Raw genomic sequence first — 21,217 nt, 5'->3', positions numbered from 1 at the left:
TCAACTAGGACTACAAAATACATATAGTCAAAGATGAATGCCACAATAATGTTGTTGTAGAATTTTATTCATCCAAACTAGTATTGTAATAGCTAGACCATGAAAACGTATAATAAACATAGAAGAAAGAACATTTAATCCTTATCAACAAAAGAGGCATGGTTGAAAGACTTCTTATAACTAGGACAAATGAAATCTCCAAAAGAAGAGTTGAAAGAGGTGGTGTCAAACATGCCATATGCCATCTACATTGGCATTGATTATACAAAAGCATGATAGCAATTTCTTTCTTTTCACTACATATAAAACAAAAAAGACCAATTGGAACAATTTTCAATTCATGATGTACAAAATCATCAATAGAAAGATGTGAAAGAACACAATTCTTTGAATGCTTCCAATACTTTTGTTCATTATTTTCTTCAAGCAATAAAATACCACAGGATAATATATCCTTTACATGTAGGATTATGCATCCTATCTTAAGATCAAGTATTGTAGATACCTCACATTACAAAGACACATAATATTCTTTAGAAAAGCTCCGCAATTAAATTTTATAAGTTCTATTACAAATACAAGTATATTATAAGGTATCACAATGTTGAATAATATAAAAGTTTTTTAAAGCCGCAAGCATGATATTTTAAAGAATTTTGCTTGATCATATAGACATTAAATCTTAGTATCAAGATTATCTAAGTTTACAATTAGAACAAGCTTCTTATATACTAAACTTGGTAGAATTGACTCTTGCCTATATAACAACTAGTAAGGACTATAAGATGCCAAAGATGCATATCTATTAAAGTAGTAATCTATTACAATCTATAATAACATCAAGTTTCAATCACAATAGTTGCCATAAAATATTCCATACTTCGATAAACCATGCTTGATGATTTAACTACTTATTCAACTAAGCCATCTCTCTCAAGATGATTTTTAGAGGTGATACAATGTTCTATTAAAACTTTAGTACATACAATTTCAACCTTCCCAAGGAACTCTCTTTCTTAATCTATTAAGACTTCAATAGGTGCTCCAAAATGTGCCATTACATGATTGAAAAAGCCATAGTTGCTAATTCTAAAGAATTTTGTAATAAAGCCATAAATTTAATCTACTTGCTAATATACTCTACTATTACCAACATGTATTTAGTTCTATGTGAGGTAACAAGAAGTGGCCTAAAAAGTCTAAAAACCAATGGTAATCCAAACCTATGATATGTAATGGCTTCAACTTAGGTAATAAGGTGTTAAAGCTTGATTTAACCAAATCACACATTTCACATTAAGAAATATATATAGCCACCTATTGATACGTATTAGTCCACCAATATTTTTTATAAAAAATAAAATATATCATACGTATTCTAAAATATCTAAGCTCTTAATATACTTGCTATATAATAGAAGTTCTTTGATCTAGTCTTAGAACTATGCACCTAGCTCTTTTATGCCATGGACAAAATAATAAATCATTCTTATAATAAAATCTTGTTATTTGGTGACTAATTTTATTTCTTTTTATAATAAAAATAGCTAAAAGAAATATTCTTTGTTGAAACTTGTGTAAGACTACAAGATCCTTTTACACATTATTAATCACTTAGATCCTATTTAATTCCTCATTTAATCTTTGATTACAAACCATGGTTGTAGAATTTGGCATTAAAGACAAGTTTATAGTTACAAGCTATACATGAACTATCTCTCTATTGCAATTTCCATATCATCAAGCTCCAATTAAGTCTTCTTCCAAAGGACTTAGATTATAAGAAAGTTTGTTTATATCCAAATTGGTTATACCTATCTAATGCACAATTTCAAAGTTGCGTTGTTGAAGCAACAAAGTCCATTAAGCAAGCTTTTCAATAAGCTTATTTGATTCCATAAGTCACTTTAAAGGTTGATGGTTAGTCATTGATATAAATCATTATCCATATAAATAAAATTGAAAGTGAGCAAGTGTCTAAATTCTTGCTAAAGATTCTCTTTTATAAGATGAGTAATTGAAATATGAATTTTTATTGCTTTTAGAAGCAAATGCAATGACATATTCCTAAGTAATATCATCTTTTTGTGTTAAGACTATTTATAGTCTTATTGTACTTTGATTTGTGTGTAATAGAAAAGGTCTAATAGCATTCAAACATTGAAGCATTAAAATTGAATCCAACTTTTGCTTCAACATATTAAATGCATATTGTTGCTCACAACTCCAAGTCTATGGTTGATTCTTACAAGTGAGAATAATTAAAGGCTTGGCAATTAAGCTGAAGTTCTTAACAAATTTTTGATAGTAATTTGCCAATCCAAGAAAAATCCAAAGTTATGAAATATTATTTGGTACTAAATTTTTTTATATAGACTACCTTTTTTTGTTGTACTTCAAGACCTTTTAGGATAATAATGTGATTTATATATGCTAACTATTTGTGAAAAAATTTACACTTGTCATGATGCAAGTATAATCTTTATTGTTATAATTGCTTAAATATGATCTTGTAAAAGCTTCATATGATTTTATAGATTGCTACAATAAATAATAATATCATTAATGTAGCATCCAACAAATGACAAGTTAGACAATTTTCAATCCATCATTCTTTAAAACTTAGTTGATATATTCTTAAGGCCAAAAAAATGAACTTTTAGTGATAGTATTGATCTTTGCTATCTTGATCAATTCTTCAAAATATTATCTTCATCCAATCTTTAATAAGTAATAGTAATGAGTGATAACCAAATCTCAAGTCTAAAGTATTAAATACTTGAAAGAATTCTATTACATCAATTAATTCTTTTAATATTGACACAAATGTCAATCAAACTTATTCTTACAATTAATTAGACGATAATTTCTACACATCTACTTTTCTATTTGATTGCCAAAAATATTATTTTTTAAAGACATAACTATAGTACAAGCATACTTGTCATTAGAAAACTTAATCAAGCTTGGAGCCAATACCTCTTGACAACAAGTCTAGATGATAACTTTTTTTAAGGTACTAAATTTGTAAGGTTGTCAAAAGATTGGATAATCATCTTTCAATTGGATGTAAATAAGTTTGCATCTATAACCTTAAAGATCTTCAAAACTAAAGAAAAAATAATTGCAATACAAGCAAATAAAAGTCTATATCCTTTGTACTTTGGTACTAATAAGATGTGGCTTTAATTATAATAATCAATTATTAAACTCTGTGATCTCTTTTTTTTTACTAATAAAATACTATTAGATGTTGATACAACCTTTAGTTACTACTTTGTTAAAGAAATAATTCCTATGCTCTCAACATCCTTACTTATTGATAAATAAGATATATATATATCACAAACATATATATTTATTCAAATAATTACCTACATAATATGAATTAATAGAAGTAGATTAAAATAGATAAATTTCTTAATATCTTATATAGAAGCTTCTTTGAAGCTATATAGACACAACTTTAACTTTATACATATTAATAGTTAATTAGTAGGTTGAATACTTGGCCAATAAGTTAGCCACATATCGCATGTGTTGGTAGCTTGTGGTATAAGCTAATTATATTGCACACATATAAAAAAACTTTTCTACAAGTTAAATATGTGTTATAAAAGTTAGACTTGAATTAGAGATTTTATAGAGCATTGATATATAGCTCCTAGTTAGATAGTATATATAGAGATAAGTATAAAGCCTTCTTTACTCTTTTCAATTTTTTTTCTTGCTTTTAGTTTAGTTTCAAGGATCTCTAATTTTTCTTGTCTTTTGACAATAGCAACTCTAGTTTCTTCTTGAATATGCATATATTTTTTTTTATTTCTATTTTGTCATCTTTATTTGATATATATTTTCTTTGAGTTCTTATTCTTGACAAATTGATAATAATATACTTATAATATCAAAGTTTTATCTTTTTTTAATTAAAAATAAATTATATTTTTTTAATAAAATATAAATATATTAGAAGTTATAAATTATCCACTTCTAAATTGATATTATTCTTAAAATTTTCAATGTTCTTAAGTTTTCTCATCTACTTATTTTAAGGAATATTAGACATATTTTATTTTTATTATGTTATCATAGTAAAGGTTTTTAAAATGAAGAGTACAATGGCACACATATGAGAATAGTTGAAGGAATTAATGTTTGCAATGCATCAACTCAATTCACTATCACAAAGAGCAATAAGATTGGGAAGAAGTAAAAATATAGAGATGATTGGAATTGCTTCAAAATCTATACCATATCATATTACTTTTTCTATAGTAGAACACCATTTAAGTATTAGAAAACTAAAAGTTGTCTTCTTTGAAAAATTTGATGGCAAAAGCTCAAAGTTTTGAGGATTCATCAATCAAGTATATATAGTGATTGAACTTCAACTCCAAATTTATCCAACTCTATGATCACAAGTCATGCTCATTTATATACTTTTTTTTAGGTTCTTCATTATTATAATTTTTATCTTTTTTTAAATAATATGATCCAATTTTGGATAATTTGGAGATATTTTTGATAAAATTTTGATCTATGTATAAAAAACATGATATGATTTATAATGCAACCAATAAGATCCATATTTTATAATAAAATAATTAATCAATAACATTATATGCTTCATAATTTTGATAATTTATAATTGATATTAAATAATATGATATTGCACTTAGTAGCCAATTTTTTTATAGATTATAATATGAAGTAAAGAAATTGATGCTTAATTTATCTAATCCTCAAATATTGAATAAAGTAATTAACTTTGCTTTAAAGTGTAACAATCAGATTTTTGAATTTTAATTACAGATTTGCACAAATAAGCTTCAATATTTTTATAATTCTATAGTAATACTAATGTCTTTTTAACACATATATTTGAAAGTAGAGGACATGCAAATTAACAAAATTTGTTTCAAATCTCTTATTAAGCAATAAAAGACTCTTTGTTGACAAAATAGATTGTGCTTATATTATGAAGAATCTAAACATACTACTCAAAATTTTCCAAAAAAACAATGCAACCAAAAAATGAAGAGTATGGTTGTTAAAAAAGACAATGTATTGAAAAATAAGTTTATTTAGTTATAATAGGGACCATGTGGTTAGAATCTTATATAACACCTAGTGAAGGTCTTATTCTCTCCTTGAAATCCTTTCCTTATTTTACAATAGATGGTAGTTTAGGACTTAAACATAACAAAGTCTTTGTCTTATTAAATTCATTAGCCTCAGCTTGTGTCTTAAATGAAGATTTATCTAAAAGAATTAGCATAACTTTAGCAAAGAAAACTAAATATATTTATATAAAAATCATAGATGATCATTTGTTGTCTTCTAGAGATATTACTCATAAAATCTTTTCTATAAAAATAACAACTAATGATCATAATAGCTTTTTGATATTTAATATAATTAGATTTCCTTCTAATTTAGTCATTTTAGATTTATTATGGCTAAAAAAATATAATCCTTGAATAAATTGAATTTTTTGTAGTCTTGAATTTTTTAAAAGTATAACTAAATTTTTTCTTAAGTAAGTAGATAGTTATAAGTCTAGTGTAACCAAAATTATATTCGTAGGTGCAAGTATTTTTTTTACTTATTGCAAAAGAAGGTTTAGCTTATATTATTTATGCTACTCTTATTTCTAATAGTAAAAAAATCTTTAAGTAGCATTTTAAGCTAATATTAAGATTATTAAGATATTTTTGAAAAAAAAATGTAGATATTCTTCTAAAGAATTATTCCTATAATTGCTCAATTAATCTTTAAGAGAGAGTTCAACTACCATTTGGACCAATCTATAGTTTATCACAAAATAAGTAGGCTAAATTTTAAGAATTCATCAATAAAAATTTGGTCAAGAATTTATATGCTATTCAAAATTTCTATTAACTAATTTTATCTTATTTGTGAAAAATAAAATAAAATAAAATAAAATAAATTTATCAATACAAATATGTATAGATTATTAAAGATTCAAAAAGACTATTATTAAAAATAAGTATCCTCTATTTTTAATATTAGGGATTTTTTATCAATTGAATTAAGCTAAATTTTATAATAAAATAAATCTATAAAGAGTTTATAATTTTACACACATTAAAATAAAATTAAAAATAAATAGAAAACAGAAATTAAATCAAATATGAACATTTTAAATATAATATTATGTCTTTTAGACTCAAAGTGTCTTAGCTAATTTTCAATATTTTATGAATAATATATTTTAAAATTTTCTAAATGATTTTATTGTTTAATATTTAAACACCTTAACTTATTCTAACACATAAAAGCATAAATTTTATATTTTTCATGTATTACAAAAACTTATAAATGTAAGCATATATGCCAATATAAAAAATTATATATTTTATATTACTTAATTTGACTTTTTAAGATATATCATTTCAAATGATGGCTTCATGATGGATCTTAAAAAAATTTAAACTATCATAGATTAGAAGGTTTAAAAAATAATAAAAGATATCAAATATTTTTTAAAATTTAGTAATTATTATTGAATCTTTACTATAAATTCTTTTCTACTTGCAATTGCACCTATATATTTGACTTGTAATAAAAACTTGAATAGAATAAAAAAGCTATAATATTATTTTGAGCTTTAAAGATAAATTTTATTTCTATACCAATCTTATATGGCATTGATTTCTTCAAAGCATTTTTTATGAAAATAAATACATTAGATTTTGCCTTGGATGTGGTATTATTATAAAGGAAAAGAAATGACAAATTCCACCTATTAGCTTTTTGATCTAGGAGATTTTTAGAAGCACAAATCAACTACAGGATCTATAATAAAGAGCTTCTTAAAATTTTGAATTTATTTCAAGAATAATATCATTATTTAGAAAGTGCTTCTAGTCTAGTCACATTATATATAGATAACAAGAACCTTGAGTATTTCATGTAAGCATGTATTTTGAATTATTGGCAAGCTTGTTGAAACTTGTCTTAATCAAAATTACTTATAAATCAATGAACAATAAGTTTTGTTAGACAATCTTTTTAGATGTTCTTATCTTACACAGAAAAAGGAGTCGCATCTTTTGATCAATACAAAATAATTTTCTTCAAGCTAAAGTAATTTCATCTTTAAGTAATAAAATCAAGATTTATTATTGATTCAATCTTTCTCAAGCAAATTCAATCAAGTATGTCCTCTGATCTTCTTATTTATGATATTAAAAATATATTTTTTTAAATCTCATAATACTTTTAAGTTTAAGTTTACAAATAATCTATTTTATTTCAAAGGATGATTATTTTTTCTAGAAAGTGAAATACAATTACATGTTCTTCAAGCTTGTTATGACTTCTCAATTGTAAGACATTTTGGATACTATAAGATTTTGAAACTAATATCTAAAAAATTTGATAGCTTCAAATATAGAAGGTAGTTAAAGACTTTGTATGATCGTGTAATGTTTCTTTAAGACCAAAAACTCATTGTTATTGATCTTACAGACTTCTCCAACCATTAGCTATGCCAAAACAACCTTGATCTTTTATTTCTATAGATTTTATCACAAATCTTTTAGTCTAAGATTCTTATGACTTTATATTCATGATAATACTAATATGGCATATTTTGTATCATATATAAAATCTATCATAAGTTCATAAATTTAAGAATTAGCATCCCAAACCATGTTAAATCTATGTGCCTAAAATTCAAATGATGCTAGAAATGTTATAATTAGAAAAAATGCACCACTAGATGCTTCCACCTTATTGGCCAAAGTAAGAGGAGATTTATGAGCTTTTATAATTAAGTAGCTATAACAAAAATCTTTCTTAAAAACTCTAATAAAAATAACTTTTAATTATATTATTTTATTTTTAAATTTAATAATCTATCAATTATATTGTAAATGAGATTGATTTTTCTATTTTACTTAATTTCACCTACACTCTTATATATATTATTCATCACAAATCTAAACTTATAAATTTCATATACTACACTTATTTATTAAAATAATAATATTTATATTGCTAGACTTAGTAGCACTCATTACATTGTTTTATCATCACAATCTTGTAATTTTTATTTTACTATAAAATAATAATAAGAATATAAAAATAAATAATATAAAAATACTAGTTTTATACTAATTATTCTTTTTGAATATATATGTATATATTCATTTTTTAAATAGTTCAATCATCAAAGAAAACAAAATCTCACTAAAAATTAAATATAAATACTTTTTTAATAAAAAATATCTACAACCAATTAAATATTTCAAAACTATTAATTCATATTTTACAAATAATTATTTAATTTATATATATATATATATATATATATATATATCTTAATAAAGTATTTAGTCCTTCATTTTAATCAAAAAATCTATACAATATATTCAATTACATAAAACTATAGTAATGTACAAAATTATAATTTAAGTTAAATATAATATAAAAAATATTAAAATATAATTAATAAGAGATTATGTAATACAAATATATATATATATATATATATATTTTTAAATCTATTTATTATATTATTAAAATTTCTATTTTATCAAGATACTTAACTTCTTTCTAAACTATTTTAAATTCTATTAATAAAGTAAATTTAGTCACTTTTAATATTCAATAAATATAATACACTACTTGATTTTTACTTTTAATAACAAACAAAAATACAAAATAATAAACTTCAACAAATAATCATTAAGCCTTGCAAAAACTTTTTTTATAAGCTTGTGCTTACACTATAATCCATCCAATCTACCACACCCTTATCAAACCACTCCTTAATCCAACTAGATTCACACAAATGCCTATTTTTTTGAAGAAAATAGATAAGGCAAAGCAATCTTTGTTGACTATTTTCGCAATGTCACTACTTGAACTAACAAGAGCAGTGTATAAAACCTAGTTCAATAATTGCTCCACAACTCAAGAAATCATGTAACTTTGCAACTCAAGCTAAGGTTCAAATACTACCAACAAATGTATGTAAATCAATCTATTGCTGATTTAAAGTATCCATGAAATCTTATTGAGATCTCAACCACCACTTCAACTTGGCCTTAAGTATATTTTTCTCAAATACTTGCCCTCATAAAACAATCCATTCAATCTACCATACTCTTAGTAGACCAATTATCAACCCAACCGATGTTGTATTGCATGTATTCTTGTTTGAGAATGCATTGAGCATCTAGTTGTGGAAGATAAGTAGAAATGCAACAATCTTATTAAGTCTAGTAGAACCTTAAATAAACTTTAAGTAATATTTTATAATCCTAATCAATTCAACTTAAATTTAAAAAAAATTAAAAGAAATTAAAAAAAAAAATACAAAGAAGTCTTAAATTAATGTCAAAGAAAAATTAAAGAAATCTTAAATAAATATAAAAATAAATCTTTAAAGAAATAATAATAATCTTAAAAAATATTAAGAATAGAAAATTTTTAAAAAATAATAATAAATCCTAAAGAAATACTAAAGTTAAAAAATCTAAATAAATTCTAAATAAATTCTAATCAAATTTCAATTAAAATCCTAATAAATCTTAATTAAATCTTAAATCAAATTCTAGTTAAAATCCTAATAAATCTTAATCAAAAATTAGGTCAAATCCTAATAAAATCCTAAATCTTAGACCAATGATAATAAATCCAAGTAAAATCCTAATAAAATTCTAAACAAATTCTAAACAAATCCTACTCAAATTCAAATAAAATCCTAAATCATAACCAAATCCTAAATAAATCCTAAACAATCTAACTACTAGATATTGCCAGATCTTAGAATTATTTATTGATCCTTAATTTCAAATTTCTAAAACCATAATCCACAAAAATCCTCATATGTTTCAATCTAAGTGCTTAATTGACCTTAATTTTTTTGCACATATTTACAATAAGTACAAAAATACATTGCCTAATTTTCATCTATTCACATATTACAAAATTTAAGAAATTTTCAAATTAATAAATATATTTTTATTTCTCAAAATCTAAATCTATCAAATACATCATTAATTTTAAAAATTCTTCAAATTTTTAATATTAATTTAAATGAAATGAGATAAATACTAAAAAATATCTCTTCAAGTTTTTTTTCAAATCTCATTTTTCAATTTGCAAAAAAAACCTTGGAGTTACTATAGATGTGTAATTTAGTGCCTTGGGATTTGCTTTTAACTCAAGTAAACAATTAGTCTTCTCCAGATACAAAGTTTTCATAATTTAAGATAATTTTTTCTTTATCCTATTTTTAATTCTTTTTTAAATATGTCTATATTAATTTCTTATCTCATTTACTTTAATTGGCTTATTTATGCTTCTATAAAGTAAATAACATCCATATTTTTTATTTTTTTATTATATAATCATATTATTACATGATACCAGGTTCAAATAACTACATATTTTTTAAAAGAAACATATGAGACAAAGCAATCTTTGTCAATTACTTCAGCAACGCTACTTCTTGTATCAAAGAGAGCAATGTCACAAGTATAAGTATGTATGTAAGAAAAAAACATGTACTTTTCAACAATTATTAGAAAAGAATGCAATTGTGGTTGAGGCCAATAAGACTCTATTTGCTTTGATCTAATCATATTTAGGATAAGAATGAGAGTGATTGATAATCATCATTTGTGAAACAAATAAAATGTTGATAAAGACATCTATTACATTGGTATGAAAATGCATATCTGTCATGGATGGCTATTATTGCATTAGAATCCAAGCACTTGCAATGTCTACAAAATTGCCACATTTTATCAATTCTTGAAGTAGCTACATACATTAAGTTGTAAATAATTCTAGATCTTTTTAAATGTAATAAAAATTCTTTTTATAATAATAAAAACATTAATTTAATTTTTAACCTATATTAGCTTTATTAGTCTTTTGGTTTTAAATTTTTTATAAATTATTAGATCATGTTGTATCTTAGACTATGAAACTTATTTATTTGAGCTACTAAAACTCCTATTTACAAAAATAAAATTTAATTTTAGTTTAATATTAAAACATATTATTATATTTATAAGTATTAAAATTATTATAATAAAGAAATTATAATATTGATCAATAAAAAAATTATTATCAAAAAAAAATCAATAAAAAAAACAAAGAATCTATATTTATAAATATATAATTAGAAAAAAATAATAATACTATTTATTTGTAATTTAATTCAAAAAAAAATTATGAAGTAAAATTTTTAATATTAATCAATCTAAAAACTTCAATTTTTTTTTTATTCTACAATTGTAACTTGAAATTTCAAAATATATAAAGATAAAAAATTTTACAATCCCAAAAAACCTTCTTATTACAAAAGTGAGTTTATAAGTATAAAGTTAAAGTATATAAACTTATAAGTCTTATAACTTATAGAATATACTTGTGAAGGTAAAATTCACCTTTCAACCTAAATTACAAGATAATCTCAATTAAGAGTTTTTTTTATAATTGGTGGTATAAAGTAAGAGAAGAAAATAACAAGAAAAAAAGAAGAAAAAATACAAAATAAATAAAAGAAATGCAATTGTATAATTATATATTATAAAACTAATCATATTCTATTAACTAATGATTTACACAATGGTATTCAAAAAATATTTAATTAGCCTAAGAACCTTGTAGGACTTTCAAAACTTGTTCAATTTCTTTATAATGGGTTTTTAAGGTGGTAAAAATTATTTTAAATCAAAGTCTTGAAATTTTCTCTATTTATTTTTTAAATATTTTAAATTAATTATAAAAAAACTTATTATATACTTTTATAATTCTAAAATTAATTTAAAACTATTTTATCTTATTTTTATAATTATTTTTATTGATAAAATTAATTTAAATTAATTAAAAAACTTATTTTCTTTATAACAAACTTAAAAGACATGAGATAATTTTTTATGCTTCTTCTACCTATTAATTAATATTTAGAGGTATTTTTATAAGTAATACACGTAGATGTAAGGCCAATGTAGACATTGGTCTCTATAATTAAACACAAATTCTTATCATGAAAAGAAAACAACATTAGATTCATTTGGATTATTAGACTTTTTAAGACTTCTTTTTCATGAATTCTTCTTTACTAAGACTCTTGCAATTTATAAATTCTTCTAATTTCTTATAAATTCTTATAAATACCTAAATAATAAAATTAAATTTATAATTTAAAATTTTAATATCTAAATAATCTAAAAAATTATTTTTTGAAATTTCGTAAATTAAGATCTATCAGTGGGACTTATACATGGCAACCATTTAGGACTATTTGTAAGAATAGAATAAATCCTATCTTTGCCTTTGATATGGTCCATAGAAAATAAAAATAAGGAAATTAAGAAATTTTAAAATTATTATTAATTAAAAGAAATATATTATAAAAATAAAAATATTAAGACTTTAAAAAAAATATTTGTGTTTAACTAAATATATCTCTATATGAAGGAACTTCCTTATGAAGTCTACCATTAGATTTATTTTGTATTAAAAATATTATTAAATTTATTTAGAAGTTATTTATTTTAAATATATTATTTAATTATTTTAAATTTTAAATTAAATTTACAAATAGCTAGGATTTTTTATATTTTGATATAATCTATTTTCCTATTTTAGAGATCTCCAAATTTATTAAAAAACTTAGAATGCTCAAAAATTTTTTATTTTTTAGATATTAGGCCTTTGACTTCTTTTGTGCTTTATCTTTTTGGAATTTTGAATTGATATGTCTTTCTTTCACCTTCCCTATTTACAATGCCCTTGATTCTAATGGTACATTTAAAATCTTTAACAATTTTATAATTTAGAAGATATGAAGTTTTTTAATTTTTAAAATAACCCTTTATATAATATCTAAAAAAAATCATGTAGACTTATTTACACCATGACAATAAAATTAATGGCTTAAAAATTATTTATATATTTTGTAGTTGTAAAATATCATATTTAGACTACTTTTAAATATATTATATGTGTAAATGACTTAAAATCATATAACCTATGTTTTAAGCTTATGCATAAGTTTGTATTGGATAAGATTATATTGCATAAGCTTCGAACATAGAAAGGATTGTATGAATATAATCTTATCGAAGACAGTCTTTATACAATCATTTCTTTGAATATCCACCATTATTGGTTTTCTTTAACATAACTCCATCAATACTTCTATCTACAATCTTATTGTGAGCAAACCAATAAGAATTGTGAAAAAATTCAAATAATGTGGTGACAATTACATGGATCATCTTATTTCCAGCCATCATAGAAAAATTGACGCTCTTTTATCAATGCTTGTTGGCATACTTTGGCACTTCTCCACTCCCTTGTTTGTTGAAGTTGGCGCTTCATATGTTTGCCTCTCCTCTGTCTTATTTGTCTTGCAAAAGTAAATGCATTTTTTATACAAATTGAAGGTGCATATAAATATCTTCCATAAATTTTATTTATCAAATTTTATAATATAAAATAATATTTTTTAAAGAATATTTTAGTAGGCTCTTATTGACAACAACAAAAAAAAAAAGGCTTCTAATATACTTTCAATGCTTCCAAACCAAGGTTTAAATTTTAGGATTTAGAATTACATGGATGTCTCTAGTTTTTCAACCTCCTTATTTTCCAATTTTGACTTGATATTCCCTTCTTCTCCTCCATTTCTAATTTTAGTTTTCTACAATTTCAATGGCATAAATAACTTGATCTATGTTTTTAGTTTGCAAATTATAGCAATTTTGACTTGGGCTTGAAGATTTTGAATTTTGTTATAGATGTGTTTTTGAAAGTTTTGAAAACACCAATGAGTGCATTTGTTGGTTGCATCTTGTACAAAGTGTTTAACAGTGAAGTAAACCAACCAAAATCTTTGAAGGCATCAAGCTGAAAATAATAGACTGTCCTCATTTGCTCAGAAGTTTTTTCATCGCTTTTTTCTATCACTCTGACTCCCCCTAATGTACAAACCCAAACCGAACCCACTGCCACGTACGCGCACTCAGCCACGTCAGGCGGCGCCAACGCCGCTGGCGCCAGAACTGATTGCTTGGTCGGAACGCATCATCGGCTGAGCATTTACGATCGATGCTCGCAAGCACGCGAGCTTCGCATCGTCCATCTCTGGTGGCGAATTCATGCGCCGGATGCTGTTGCACACCGACTGTGGCGGAGCCGCGTCGAGATGCGCACGGCTTTGCTCACAGCTTGTCCATGAGTCTGCACAATCTGGGTGACGCGAATTTAGAAGCGAGGCTATGGCGTAGTGAGCAGGAGGCGGAGGCTCTGGTAAGAGTGTGTGGGTTACGTGTTTGGAGATGTAGATGGGGAGGAAACGGTGTTTTGGGTGGTGATTTTGAACCAGGCTAGTTGGCGTTGTCGATTTGGGGAAGGGTAGTTGATGCCGCTAGGCGGCGAAGGGGACGCGTAGGAGCATAGGCACAATCGTGGTCCTCCATCGCGAAAGAGATCGTCTTCGTCGAACACGCCCCCGCACGTACCGTTCGGCTCTGGGCACCGTGATTCGGCGCGATCTGTCCCTCAGCCTTTGTTGCAGCACGCGCGCTCGGAAACGTCGGCTCAAGTGCCGAACCCGAATTCTCATGCTCGTGCACATCGGGGGCACAAGCACTTGGAGCACCAAGTTAGTGCAGGTGATGGGCCTTGGATTCCTTCGTGTAGTCCTGACCCGATCGCGGTCAACTTGTAGCTTTTTTCGTGGGCCCGGTGGTGAATTATAGCTGAAATTAGCAACTGGGTCTTTGACCGTGTCAAGCTGTTGGTTCTTTGTTGGAGTGAACAGCGGGTGGGTTTTGCTTCTGGTGCGAGATGGTGTGCAGGAGGGTTTCCAGCTGCTTATGGTGACGCAGGGTTAGGAGGTTCAGGGTCGCGGACAGATCAGTTATTGCCGACGATTCCAATGGGTCCTCCTGCTGGGTCGGGCGAGAGCTTGTTGCCCAGCTTTTCGATCCCCTCGCAGTATGCAGGTCCGCACGGTCCTCCGATGTTCAATAGCCCACCTCGGCCTCCACAGCCTGATTATCATGTGCAGCAGCCCCGAGTGCCTCCCAATTTCGCAGAGATTCCATTAGCTCCTCATTCACCAGCACAGCTGGCAGATCACGGGCTTTCTGGCTTATCAGGGGTTGGCATACATGGAGTGACGGAAGAGGATTTCGATGCATATTGCTTATCTGCCTCCGCACCCTTCTTGTTGTTTTCAGCTCAAAAGGTACTCCCCACCACAATGTGCCTTGTCTATAAACTTTAGTTTTTCGATTGTCTATGCGTAATTTGTGCGATAATTATTTGTACATTATTTTCTCACATTCGAACTTGTGTATATGACCGATGTAGGAAGTCATTTTGATGGTTTTAGCTGATGAGATTATTTTCCTGATCTATTTGTAGGTATTTAATGAGAGGAAGCCCATGAACACTGCCAGCTTGGGATTTGGAGCTCTGGTCTGTCCAGGAAGAGAAATAGAGCCAAGCCTGCCCGTTATTGTGCATGAGCCCTACCGCTGTCAAAATTGTGGAGCGTATGTCAATCAACACTGCACCATTGCACCAAGAACTGGATTCTGGAGCTGCACGTTTTGCAACAAATCTAACGAGAGCAACGGAGAGTACAGGGCTCCTAGAGTTGAAGATTTACGTAATTGGCCAGAGCTTGCGACGAGCGTGGTCAATTATGTCGATTCAGGTTCTGTCTTGATCCATAATACAACGTTACCAATTGGGTACTATTTGTTTCAGAAAATGCTGGAAGCTACTTTCACCCGATTTTAGGCTTTTGTGTATAGTTTTCGGAGTAACTATACTACTAGAGTTAATGGCCCTGATGTGGATGAATTAAATTTCAGTGGGGTGATGCGAGTCATTTAAATCTACCTAGAAGCGATGATACATTCTGAAGTGCAGAATTAAACCTAAAATGTTTCTGGGTGGGATCTGGAAACTTTCCTAACTAATTTTAGGGCTATTGAATGCAGGGACTCGACGTCCTGGGTTCGTATCAGTGTCTGACTCAAGTATGACTGCGCCAATCATGCTCCTAATCGACGACAGCTTAGATGTAGAACATTTGACGCAGTTGCAAGGGTCATTACATACGTTCTTAGATTCCCTTTCTCCTGCAACACGGATCGGGATTGTTACTTACGGACGGACCGTATCTGTCTTCGATCTGTCAGAATCGACTGTAGCTGCAGCAGATGTACTACCTGGTGATTCTAGCTTAAGCCACGAACTCAAGCAGATGCTTATATATGGGACAGGAGTGTATCTTGCTCCTATTCATGTGTGTCTTTCTGAAGCTCGTAGCATCGTATCTGCTCTACGTCCATATCGAGGTTGTTTGCCTGAGGCAAAAAGGGAGCGATGTCTAGGAACAGCTGTTGAGGTGGTGTTGGCCCTGATTCAAGGTCCAGCAACAGAGCTTCCAGTGAACACATCCAAGCGCTCTGGTGGAAGAAGCCGGGTGCTGGTCTGCGTTGGTGGACCAACTACGTTGGGTCCTGGATCGCTTCCTTGCTCTACCACCCACATGAATTATGCATATATGGAGGAGAATGCAATCAAACACATGGGGTATCTCGGTCAGGAAGCTCGACGTTTAGACATAGCATTAGATATTTTATGTGCCGGAACATGTCCCGTTCGGATTCCTACTTTACAGCCATTAGCAAGTGCCTCGGGCGGTCTGTTGGTTTTGCATGATGATTTTGGAGAGGTCTATTGCACCAACTTGCAACGTGCAGTTCGGCGCTCCACAGGTTTCGGAGGGTTGTTGGAGATTCGCTGTTCTGACGATGTTGTCGTGACTCGCGTAATAGGTGAGCTTTTGTCTGGCATTTCAAGCAACGTTGAAGAGACTATATCGCGTTTGTTCAGATGATCATATGGTGTGTTCGTATGGATACCTTGATGGTGTGCTTGGTTGAGATTGCAGGACCAGGAGAAGAGCCTCGTGGCGATTCCGGTGTAGGACAGTTTAGAAACGATACATCCACAGCTGTGCGCTTACTTAGTGTCGAAGATTGTCAAGCATTTGCTATCACAATGGAATTGGAAGATGACATAGAAGAAAGTCATGTATACTTCCAAATTGTTGCAAGATATACCAGTGTGCATCAAGCAGAAGTGACTAGAGTAGTGACAGTGCGCTTGCCAACGACAGATAGTATATCGGATTACTTGCATAGTGTGGATGATGAGGTACTGTACTTTATGATGAATTGGAATTTGCAGTTTTGTCTTGGTGCAAGGAACTGTCATTTTTTTTTCCCCTTTTTTTTCCCTTTATTGTGATTTTCTTACTAGTTGTACACGATTCTCTCCTAGCCAACATTGCTCGTACATATTTTCTCTTTGTGATTGGATTGGACAATGCTTGAGTATGTTCCTCTTTAATCCAAGATAAATCACGAGCTATGCATGCTTTTTGTTCTCATCACTTTCGTTATTTATTTATCTATTTGGTGTCAGCGCAGGTGGCTGCAGTTCTAATAGCAAAGAGAACTGTGTTGGAAGCGAAGACTACTCGAGATGTTGCTGACATGCGAGCTTCTGTAGATGAGAGAGTTAAAGACATTGCTGCGAAGTTTGGGAGCTATATTGCGAAGTCCAAGCTACGAGCTTTTCCTTCAAGTCTTTCAAGGTTGCCAGAACTCTTGTTTCATTTGAAGCGTGGCCCTTTATTGGGCAGCATCATAGGACATGAAGATGAGAGAGCTGTTTACAGGAATCTCTACCTGCAGGTATGCAGTAGATTTTCGTACATTATTTTGTTGCCATAACCTATTGATCTTTGCTGCTTTGTCAGTCTCGTTTTCTTCTTGTGCTTTCAGAAGTTTATTTTCTAGTCAGCCACTCATTGATGATGAAGTTGCAGACCATGAAGTAGTCTTCATAGCTCGATTTTGATGAGATACGCCCCTCATTTTATATGTGCAGATCTCAGTTTGCTGTGACTGGTTGTGGTTATTTCATGTGTGAGCTACTTCCGACACGATCAGTGTCGTATTTCTTCCAAGTCCTCTTCTAATAGCAAAATATTGTCATCCTGACAGGCTGGCTTCGATTTGTCATTGCGTATGATGGCTCCAAGGTTGCTTATGCATCGGGAGGCAGGCACCTTCGAGGAGTTACCTGCTCATGATGTGGCCATGCAGTCGGACGCTGTGATTGTCTTAGATCATGGCATTGATGTCTTCATCTGGACGGTGAGTGCTTTGCTTGATGTGAATATCTTGTGATATCCTATCGTGTGTAAGTCTGGAGGTGTTGACAAGCTTGAGAATTGTGACGTAAATCTTACTTGCAATTGTATTCATGTGCTCATGCAGATCAATAGATATCTGTAAGGATTTTATATCACTTCGAGGGATTTTCAGAATGTTGTCGACGAACTTGTTATCCTTGTTCGAGGAATTTCTATTTGTTACGAGTGACAGGTGCTTGTGAGTAGCAAATTATTTTGTGTTGAAAATGTGGACAAAATTCAGAATATGAAATGAGAATTATATTTCTTGATTCTCTCCTATATGCAGGGTTTGAGAGTTGTGGCGGATGAAGCTAGGAATGCAGAAGCACAAGCAGCTTGTCACATTCTTGCCCAAGAACTCACAGAGCAGCGTTTTCCAGCTCCTCGGATGCTTTCGTTTAAGGTCCAAGAACTGAACTTAACAATGGAAAGGTTTTAAGATTGGACAGGATGTCTGTAAATGTTTAGGCTCGTGTGTTTAGACTTTCCTTTAATCTGCTAAGAATGCTCAACGTGAGTTCTGGTAGTGCAATTGAGTCTCACCCGTGTCTTCTCTGATGAACCAGTTCTGATCTTTTTCATATTGATGAATCATCACAGGAGGCAAGTTCTCAAGCCCGGTACTTGCAGTCAAGATTAATACCAGCACACAAAGATCCTCCTTATGAACAGGTCTTTGAAACCTCTCTTTCTCTCTTTCTCCCTCTCCACACATTTGTTTGATTATGTTCTTTGCCGTAGCACTATGTGACGTCACTTGCGATGTATCTGTTCTGAAATCCACTAATCAACACTAACTCATCAATCAAAGTAGATGGAACTGCTTTTCTTCCTGCATCTGGACATTATACTAACTGTGTTGTGTTGATGTTTATGTCTCTAGGAGGCTAGGTTCCCCCAGTTACGGGTTCTCACGGTGGAGCAAAGAGCACGATTGAAGAGCAGTTTCGTGCCCACTGATGACCTGAGCTTCTGCGAGTGGATGCGAAGTCTGAAGCTCAATGTTTAGTGAACCCATGCATTATATTCCCTTTTTTGATTGAACTGTATAAATGACAAATTCATTCATCTCATATTTACCCGATATTCTTATTCCGAAAGGACATGCTGTTACAAGCTTTCATTGACTTGTTAAATTCACATGAGCTACGTCCATGTTCTGGTGATTGGCACACGTTGATTAGGCTACAAGCCAAATAAAACAGGCCATGGGTCTTGAAAACATTTTGTCTAGTGCGGAACCATACGAAAGAATGCCGGAGTGGCAATTTTGCTGATCAGGATAGGGTGATATGTGGACATGAAAGCCACATGATGAAGGTTCATATTTATCTGTCTGATTGTATTGAGGTAGATCTCATCTTCTCAACTTTGCGAGAAGCTGAATAAAGACATTGGAAAATGGATCATCGCACATACTTGTGACAAAATGATAATGGTCAGTAGTAATTTTTTCGGGTGCAATGTAGTTCCTTTTTTAAACAAGTAATATTTTGTTTTATTTTTACATTTTTGCGAATGAACAATTTTGGTATCAATATAAAATGGAATGTCACCATGATTGAAGATTTGATCGGTAAGTGGTTTTAAACATTGGATCTTAATTAACAATTTTGCAGTAAGAAAACATGAAATGGACATAGTAAATTGAACCATTTAGATCTTTTAATTTAATTTCATTAAGTACTTGATTGAGATTATTTATTCATTTTAAATAGTAGCAACGACTCCTATCCGTAACCTAACCCTTTTATTTCCACTTCAACCGACTTAATTCTCAGTTCTATAGCAGTTCGTGCAGCATTCTCTGCATGTGCTTGACCAGTACAATTGGTTGAGCTACGATTTATTCGTTTGAAATGGTGTCAAATTTATCCATAGCATAATTTTTCATCTAAATATGGTGTCTTTTTCGTCCTTTGCCCCGAAAAAAGGAATAAACAATGAGAAGATTTGCATTGTTTTGTCTCAGCAGAGGTCAGTTTTCTATCAAGCTTTTGGGTTGATCAAGAAGTTTTACGAACTTCATAATATTAAGAATTAATAATAAGTAAATTCTTGTATTTTCTAAATATTTTTATTTAAAAATTAAAAAAATTAAATCTTTCTAACTAAAGTTAAATTTATGTATATTTATAAATAAAAACTTAATTATCTTATTGTGGCGATATTTTTTTATTGTTCTTTTTGTTCACAACAAAACAATTGCACTAACTTTGAAGAATTGTTGAAGGTATTTGTGCCATTTTGACATCTTTAACATCAGACAACTCTTGGATTCATATTTGAAATTTAAAGAGTCGATTTATTACAAAAAACCACAATTTTATTTATTTATTTATTTATTTATTTACACTCACACACACATATATACATCATTAAATTTCTATTACCTAAAACGTTGTTCCCATATTCCCGTTGTAAAAATATCTTTAAAGTTTAATTAATTCATTGATTTTCGTTCGATTTTTAAAAACTTTCTACTATAATGCTAACGAAATCAGATATAATTTTGTGGGATTGAAACTTAATACAAATATTAGTATTCTTTATTTTGGATAACAACTGTAACATGGCCATATATTGGATATTATTAAGTACCACTTAATAATTCTACTGAGTCAATTTTATATCCTTGCACCAGTGTTATAATCTTGCACGAAGAAATTATACTAAAAAAAATATCACAAATGTTCACTGATCATCTTCTTTCTGTTTTTTTTAATTTATGTTTTTAACTGTGTTATAGGATATTTTCTAAGAGATAAAGCAAAAGTTGTGAGTTTTAGGACCACACAAACAAACAAACAAACTTTAAAATAAAAAATAAATTGTAACTAATATGACTAACATTTAATTTTAATGTTCCAAAATAATTTATATGATTGTATCCTCAATTCTATACTAATATTGTAAACACAAAAGTTTCTTATT

General features: G+C 29.2%; 1 protein-coding gene across 1 annotated transcript; it reads left to right on the top strand.

Annotated features, from left to right (window-relative positions):
- Positions 1-14,752: 14,752 nt before the first annotated feature.
- Positions 14,753-19,697, top strand: LOC112285847 (protein transport protein SEC23 A). Its single transcript, XM_073535657.2, has 9 exons — positions 14,753-15,247; positions 15,427-15,721; positions 16,011-16,853; positions 16,970-17,235; positions 17,511-17,777; positions 18,090-18,242; positions 18,570-18,686; positions 18,884-18,955; positions 19,167-19,697. Exons 1-9 carry the CDS (start codon positions 14,936-14,938, stop codon positions 19,290-19,292), a joined length of 2,451 nt encoding a protein of 816 aa, XP_073391758.2. The 5' UTR covers positions 14,753-14,935; the 3' UTR covers positions 19,293-19,697.
- The last annotated feature ends 1,520 nt before the right edge of the window (positions 19,698-21,217 follow it).

The sequence above is a fragment of the Physcomitrium patens genome, chromosome 8 (assembly GCF_059467195.1).
Source record: "Physcomitrium patens ecotype Gransden chromosome 8, ASM5946719v1, whole genome shotgun sequence".
NCBI lineage: Eukaryota > Viridiplantae > Streptophyta > Bryopsida > Funariales > Funariaceae > Physcomitrium > Physcomitrium patens.
This window is presented reverse-complemented; position numbering and strand designations above follow the sequence as displayed.

Coding starts and splice junctions, on each gene's coding strand:
- LOC112285847 (XM_073535657.2), top strand. CDS start 14,936: ATGGGTCCTCCTGCTGGGTCGGGCGAGAGCTTGTTGCCCAGCTTTTCG. Junction 15,248..15,426: donor TGTTGTTTTCAGCTCAAAAG/GTACTCCCCACC, acceptor ATCTATTTGTAG/GTATTTAATGAGAGGAAGCC. Junction 18,956..19,166: donor AAGATCCTCCTTATGAACAG/GTCTTTGAAACC, acceptor TTATGTCTCTAG/GAGGCTAGGTTCCCCCAGTT.